The sequence below is a fragment of the Lissotriton helveticus genome, chromosome 1_1 (assembly GCF_964261635.1).
Source record: "Lissotriton helveticus chromosome 1_1, aLisHel1.1, whole genome shotgun sequence".
Classification (NCBI taxonomy): Eukaryota; Metazoa; Chordata; class Amphibia; order Caudata; family Salamandridae; genus Lissotriton; species Lissotriton helveticus.
The window spans coordinates 124,940,468-124,948,159 of NC_136057.1; the positions used below are offsets into that span (position 1 = coordinate 124,940,468).

General features: G+C 43.2%; 1 protein-coding gene across 2 annotated transcripts; it reads right to left on the reverse strand.

Annotated features, from left to right (window-relative positions):
- Positions 1 to 276: 276 nt before the first annotated feature.
- LOC144768163 (uncharacterized) lies at positions 277 to 5,017 on the reverse strand. 2 transcript variants are annotated; one of them, XM_078651735.1, is made up of 2 exons: positions 4,835 to 5,017; positions 277 to 2,009 (listed from the first exon to the last, which is right to left on the reverse strand). In XM_078651735.1, exons 1-2 carry the CDS (start codon positions 4,941 to 4,943, stop codon positions 1,015 to 1,017), a joined length of 1,104 nt encoding a protein of 367 aa, XP_078507861.1. In that variant the 5' UTR covers positions 4,944 to 5,017; the 3' UTR covers positions 277 to 1,014. The 2 variants fall into 2 exon arrangements, with proteins under 2 accessions (XP_078507861.1, XP_078507777.1); XM_078651651.1 differs by having other exon boundaries at positions 277 to 2,012.
- Positions 5,018 to 7,692: the final 2,675 nt, after the last annotated feature.

The following is a 7,692-nucleotide window of genomic DNA, read 5'->3' on the forward strand; positions in this document are numbered from 1 at the left end:
TTAAATACTTGTAACATACGTGAAATACTTGTAATGTACTTGTAACACTTAAATACTTGTAACGTAGGTGAAATACTTGTATACTTGTAATGTACGTGTAATATTTGTATACTTCAAATATACATGTAGTACCTGTATACCTGTAATATACGTGTAATACTTGTAATGTAGCTGAAGTACTTATATACTTGTAATGTAGGTTAAATATTTGTATACTTGATATGTATGTGTAATACTTGTATGTGAAATACTTGAATACTTGTAATGTATGTGAAATACTTGTATACTTGTAATGTGCGTGTGATACTTATAATGTACGTGTGATATTAGTAATGTACTTGTGATACTTACATGACATATTCTACAGCATGTCAGGTTCAAGGCAAAAGTGAAATCTAATGTATATCCATTTACTGTGGATTTGGGCCAGTGGAAAAGTGTCAATGTTTACTGGTAATGTTAACAAATATATTATACTAGGGAAGTCCTATTACAAATAAAAAAAGAAGAGAGTATTTTCAGTGCATTCTATATTTGCAATACATTATACATACATGGTTGAAATGTACTTTATAAACTGATTAATTTCTTAGCTAATTATATCAATTTAAATCAAGGTGTGATTGTTTCCATTACAAGATTATCAGGAACTGCCAAAGGGCCCATTTTGTAATTCTTTAAAAGAATTCTGAACAAAGAAATGTTTTTTACCTGCACTGCAAGAGGCAGGGAAATACTGATTTAAATGCAATTATTCTCTAGTAAGACACAGCAGATAAAAAAAATATGTCTTATGAGCCAGTTAGTTCAAAGATCACCTAGGGTAGTACAAAATTACATGTAATGCTTGCAAAATTTTAGTTTACTCTGTTGAAGGAGAAGTCAAACGTCAGAAGATCGGTCTCCGAATGAATTAAGGGACAACAACGATGCTGTACGTCAGTGCATAACATAAGATCAATGAATGTCAGCAGAAAACGGGATGTTGCCAGCATAGTTAAAGGATCTGTGCCCTTAAGGAGCTGCACTCTCTGTTACACCAACTCCATCTTTCTTCTCCGCATGTAGTCTCAGATGTCGTGAAAGAGATTGTTTTGCAGTGAAACTCTTCTCACACTCAGTACAATTAAAAGGCCTCTCTCCTGTGTGTGTTCTCTGGTGTTGTATTAGAGTTGTGCTCAGAGTGAAACTCTTTTCACAGACAGTGCACTTGAAGGGTCTTACACCTCTGTGTATTCGTAGGTGTTGTATGAGGGATGGTTTCAAAGTAAAACTCTTATCACACTCGGTGCAGTTAAAAGGTCTCACTCCTGTGTGAATTCTTTGGTGTTGTAAAAGAGCGGTCTGATCAATAAAACATTTCTCACAGTTTGTGCAGTGAAAGGGCCTAATCCCTTTGTGGATTTTTAGATGCCTTAATAGAGCAGATTTATCAGTGAAACATTTTGCACACTCGGTGCAGCTAAAGGGCCGCACTCCTGTGTGTATTCTTTGGTGTTGTGTAAGAGCTGTTCTCAACCTAAAACTCTTTTCACACTCCGTGCACTTGAAGGGCTTCACTCCAGTGTGTATCTGTTGGTGTCTTAGAAGATCTCCCTTTGCAGTAAACCTCTTCCCACATTCTGTGCAGGGAAATGGCCTCACTCCGGTGTGTGTTCTCTGATGATTTAGGAGATTTGCTTTTTTAGTAAAGCTTTTCCCACAGTCAGTGCACTGAAACGGCCTCTCTCCTGTGTGTATTCTTCTGTGAATTATGAGATCAGACTTTAGAGTAAAGCGTTTTTCACAGTCTGTGCAGGGAAAGGGTCTCAGCCCTTTGTCGGGTCTCTGATGTGCCGCAAAAAATATCTTAGTCCTATATGCCTTCTCCCACTCGCTGCTGGTCAAGCGTATTTCTGTTGTCTGGAGATCGTGTTGTTGATTTAGGATGAAATTGTCAGTAAACGTCTTACACTCCGTGGATGTACTGGTCTCTCCCCTGTTCACACTTCTTTCTTCTGACTGGAAGGCTGCTGAAGGAAAAGAAATGTAAAAAAACAGGGAAATAGTTTACATAAACGAGCACCAATGTGTGATATTACATCTCAGTGGTTGGCAGTACTGCTACAGGAATGTTTTGCATGTTACAATGAGAGACAGTACCAAGGATTCCTTTGATACACAAATGTTGGACACTCAGGTAATGTCAGATAGATAACAGACTCTTGTCGCTCATGAGACATACTTATGTCAGTCATGTGACAGACCCACATTAGTCAAATGAAGGACGCATGTTGGACAGCCATGTGATATGCCATGTTATGCAGATTTGTAGACGGCACTGTTCTGGCCCTGAGCAGGTTTGAGTCTAACCAAACCTATGGACTAGTGGAACTACTCGAAAAGTCAGGTCTTCATCTTACTGTTGCATTCAAGAAGTGAGGGGGAGGTTCTTATGTGTAGTGACAGGTCCTTCCACACTTTACGAGTGAAGTAGGAGAAGGTGTGACTGACAGATATGGTTTTTCGTGTCTGTGGGATTTGAGCAAGGAGTGCGGACGAGCAGAGGTGTCTGGAAGGTTTCTTTGAGCAGATGTAATTGTTGAGGCATGCTGGGCCAGTGCGATGTAATGCTTTGAAAGTGTGGGTGAGGAGTTTGAATTGTGTTCGTTTGTGTATGGAAAACGAGAGGGGGTCCTTCAGGTGAGGAATGATGTGAGTTAGGCATGGGAGTTTGAGCGTAACTGGCCTTAGAGTTCTGGATAGTCTGCAGGCCTCTGTGAGTTTTTTGTTGATCCTGGCATAGAGGATGTTCTCGTAGTTCAGCTTGCTTGTGACCAGGGTGTGCATGACGGTCTTGCTGGTGCTGATTGAGAGCCGTTCAAAAATCATCTTCAGCATCTTCAGGGTATCGAAGCATGAGGTTGTGACGGCATTGACTTGAGCTGTCATGTCGAGTTTGCTATCGATGACAAGCCAGAGGTTCTTGGTGTGGATGGTGGAGGTGAGTGTCAGTCCAAAAACTATTGCCACCACGGAAAGCCCCATGGTGACGTGCTCTTCTAAAAGATCATGATTTTTCAGTCTTGTCAGCTTTAGACAACTGGTCTTCATCCCGTGGGTGATTTCAGGCATTCTGGTCTGTGGGGGAGGGCTTGAGCTGTGTGTCGTTGGCATAGGAGAGGATGTTGGGAGAGTGGAAGATGCTGACTAGAGAGATCATTTCTGCGTTGCAGAGGGTCAGGCTCAGGGAGGATCCTTGCAGAACTTCGCAGATGAGGTCACCTGCATCCGAGGTATCAGGCTAATTGCCTGGGTCCATCCAATCAGGAAAGAGCAGATCCATCAGAGTGTGTGTCCTTAGATTTTAATGTTGTGCAGGCTTTGGATGAGGAAGGGGTAGGAGACTGTGCCAAATGCTGCAGAGTGTTCCAGGAGAATGAGGCCGCCATTTCTCCTCCATCCAGAGTCATGCGGATGTCATCTGTGGCGACGATGATGGCAGCTTCTGTGCTGTCGTTGGGTCTGAAACCAGACTGAGCGGTGTTGAGAAGTTTGTGGTCGTTGAGGTATTCAGTGAGGAGTTTGTTGATGATTTTCTCTAAGATCTTGGGTGGGAACAGTAGCAGGGAGATTGGTCTTCAGTTGGTAAGCATTGACGGGGCAGTAGGGGAGGGGGGGTCCATCAGCAATGGGAGAACCAGTGCCTATTTCCAAGCATCTGGGAAGGTTGTGAAAGAGGAGGAAGCATTCAGAATGAGTGTGAGCATGGTGCTGATGGAATGCAATCCTCTGGAGATGGTATGGTGGGGGCAGGGTTCTGATGGGGCTCCTGAGTTGATTGACTTCACGGTGGGAGCAGTTCTTACGAGGTGATGGCGACCATAAGTTATTTGGATAAGATCGGGAGGCCTTTGGAGAGGTCTGTCCGGTCCATTTGAGGTTTGAACTTGCTGTAGATAGTGGTGATTTTGTTGCTGAAGAACTGAAAGAGTGTTGCAGAGGTCCTGCGAAGGGAAGATTGAGTTGAAGGCAGCGGCCTGTGAGGTCATATCCTTCACAACGGTGAACATTTCTCTGCTTCTGTTGGTGCTGGCATTGATGCGATCCACCGGAGAAGCACGTTTGGTGGTCTAGTTCCTTTGGTGGACTTGTGTCAAGGTGGATTTGAAAGATGCTCCTGTCTGCATTGTCCTGGCTCGTTCTCTGTTTGCTCTCCAGTTGTTTGCAGTGGTGATTCATCTGTCTGAGTGTTTGTGTACCAAGTGTCCTGGGGGTTTGGATCTTGCTGTGCTGCTGTGTTTGGGGTGAAGGGGGAGGAGTCAGTGCAGGAGGTGACAGATGTACAACATTGGGGGCCCTACGGGTCCAAGGGACCCATCTCCCCCCCCAGAGGCCTGCTATCAGGAGGCTCACTGTCAGCGCACTTCCTGACAGCTTCTTTGCCTGTGCGCCCGCATCTCCAAAGGGAGAATGCAAAGGGATTCCCTCATTTGCATGGGGCCATGCCCCCATGTAAATGAGAGAACACACTCTGGTGAAAGCATTGGCACTATATTGGCGCAAGCACTATCTGTATTACAAAAAGGACAGCACAAGCGGCTGTGGCCCCTTCAGAAATACCAAAGTGCCCCAGGGGCACATAAAGTGGGCAACCCTGTTCATTGTGCCCCTGGGGCACTTTCCATAATACGACCCCGGAAGTGTAGATGGCCAAGTGCTCGGTTGATGCACGTCTTCCCGTAATACCAGAAGTGAGAAAAGGTAGACACTTACTGGAGGCATGTGTCACTGTAATCCCAGCTGGAGTGATCAGCCTTCGCGTGATTCTATGTAGGAAAGCATCATTTCTTACCTGGAGCACAACTGACGTTTTGTGTTTCCTCTGGCCTCGTATAGGTAGTGGGATGGCTCTCCTCCTCCTCCTCCTCTTCTTTAATGACGACCGAAATTATATTTTTCATCGTCCCATAGCCTAAAATTAATTCAAACCAAAAAATAATTACAACATTTACATTTCAATGTACTGTCTACATGAGTGTGAAATCTGCTGACTGATTGTATAGAGTCCCAGTACTCTGCTTTCTAAAATGCTCTGATGCGGACTCTTCTTCTAAAAAAAAAAATGCAGATTTAATGTACAAATCTTTTCACTCTGGAGAGAAATTATGTCCAACCAATGGGTAATAATGTATACTTTTTAAAGGTCTTAACAAGGAACACTTGTGAGAAACGTCAACAAGTAGGAATTAGGTTAATGGTAAAAGACACGAAGGCAATAAAAGTGAGTGATGTTAACTAACAAATATAATCATCTGTGAGGTTTTTAGGTTAAGAATGAGAGTATTGTCAATCTCTTGGAGATAAGTCAGGCTCTCCTGTTTTTTAGGCTATGCTATTAATTGTTTGTATACAATGAATTATATGTATGAAAATATGCATTTCATTATATTGTATTACATATGTGTTTTAAATATTGTTTTACAGCCCTGATGAAGTTCTTCGTATAGAACGAAACGTGTTGGCTGTTTGGTGTACAATTGTCAATATTGTAAAGAAGAATAAAGAACTCTGATTTTTTTCAACATTGGACAGACATTTGTATATTTACTTCTTTATGGACTTCTTATGTTAGCTGGTGCAACCTAAAGTTGGTAAAGTCAAGGTAAAATGTTGCATCCATTCTAATGCAGCTCCCTAAGTTCTACACTTAAGTGTTTTATAAAAATAAAGACTGATCACTTTCCGTATTCATACAGCTAAAGTGTGAAACCGTGGTTCAAATATAGAACAGTTTAAAAGTGGAACCACCAGCTCCCTAACAACCACCTCTCAGAGATACCATTGGCAGAATTCAAAGATGTTGGGGCCAAACGTGTTGACCTACTTCAAAGAGGAGTCTGGACAGACGAGGGCGCAGACAGGCAGGGAGGGAATAAAAACAGGTAACTGGAAGAACTTGTGATGGGCAGGCATTATTAGCATGGCTACTCGTCTAGGTTTAGAGGGGCTTGGGGTGGCACTGTGAACTAGCTGGCCTAAAGGACAACACATCCTGAGGGGGTGCTTGGAATCAGTCTGGCACCATCCCAACAGTTATGCCATCCACAAACGTGCAGTTCCTACCGTAGAGTGGAAACTATATGGCAAAGTCACGGTTGGAGTAAGGTAAGAGCCTGTTGTTCCCTCTAAATGAACATTACCAGGCCGGCTTGTGGTGGCTCTTTAAAGGACCAGTTACAAATCAAGAATTTTATCATCTTTCTTAAAGGTGAAAATGCCCTGCTCTGAATGGATTTCTATTAAGGACATAAAGTTTCCTTCCAACTGGTGGGTTTCTTTTTTTGTTTAGAACATTTCCTGCCTCTCAGACGTACTTCCATTAGTTGACCTGGGACTTCCATTGTTTTAGTCTGCAAACAGTGGTCAGCTCCATGGCCAAGACTGGCAAACCATACATCTAGGCACTATTGGGAAGGTCTTTGCTGGGATAATCTTGTGTCACCTAGATCCTTAAATTGGTACTGAGTGACATTGTGTGGCGTTGGAAGCTGATTTTGGAAAATAACATTCCCTCTATGATCTGGTTTTGTCAGCTCTTAAAAGCTCTTCAGATGCTGCATAACACATGCTTGGCAATGAGGCTCTACCATGACCAAGCACAGATTAAGAATCCTTTTGCCCAGTCACTCATGCTCTCGTCCTCTCAGAGAAATATATAAGAAATACACAGTGTGATGTTTTCAATGTTAATTGAACCAACGTGATTCTTGTGTAGAGTATATGTGCTGCAATGATCAATAGACAGAAGCAAATGAAAGTTATTAGAAGTATTAGGACAGTAAACAGAATGAAAAGTTCCACCATCGTGCTAAAACAATTTATACATGCAAGCATATAAAACAATATAGAAATCTGGCGTACTCCAAGTATGCGTCCCCTAACCTAAGTGTCAAGGGCGTGTGTGTGTTCTGCCAAGAATCCACGTACTGGATGATCCAACCCTTGTTACCTGAAGGGAAAGAATGGAGGTCTCCATCGTGGTCATTTATCTATGGCGTAGCCTAGGTCATCGACTCGGCCATAGGTGCAGTGATTAATTGCTGCAAGGTGGGCCGCCCAATAATATCTCTTGATATCCAGGAGGGAAATGCCTCCGTCATACCAAGAAAGAGTCAGCTTGTCTAAGGCAATACGAGGTTTGCCCTCCCACAACAAGTCCCGCTGTAAGCTTTCAATTTTACGGAAATAACTCGAGGGGACTACATCTAAGGTATTTTGCAGCAGAGCGTAAATAAAACGCGGGAGAGCCATAATTTTAAAGAGGGCAGCCCTACCCAGCAGTGAGAGAGGAAGCTTCTTCCAGTTGGAAACATCACTCCGAAGCCAATGAAGAGGGAGAAGAAGATTTCGGGAATATCTAATGGAGGGTTCCAAGGACACGAAGATCCCAAGGTACTTAAACCCCTCTGCCTTAACCCGAATGGGACAGTTTCTAGGAGGTACTGGGGGGTCCCCCCTTAATACAAACAGGACCGAGTTCTTCCAGTTGATTGATAGCCCAGAATTCCTCCCAAAGGATGCCAAGACATCAAAAACCACCGTAAGTGATTTTCGCGGTGAGGCCAAGTAAAGCAAACTATTGTCAGCATATAAAGATATGAGGTCCTCCCAATCATGGGACCAACGCAGACCACTGATTGACGGCTCCCA

What these genes read in the sequence shown, in the direction of transcription:
- LOC144768163 (XM_078651651.1), bottom strand. Translation starts at nt 4,943, where the DNA reads ATGAAAAATATAATTTCGGTCGTCATTAAAGAAGAGGAGGAGGAGGAG. An exon ending in AAACGTCAGTTGTGCTCCAG is followed by an intron (nt 2,013 to 4,834) that starts GTAAGAAATGAT and finishes CTTTTCCTTCAG; the next exon opens with CAGCCTTCCAGTCAGAAGAA.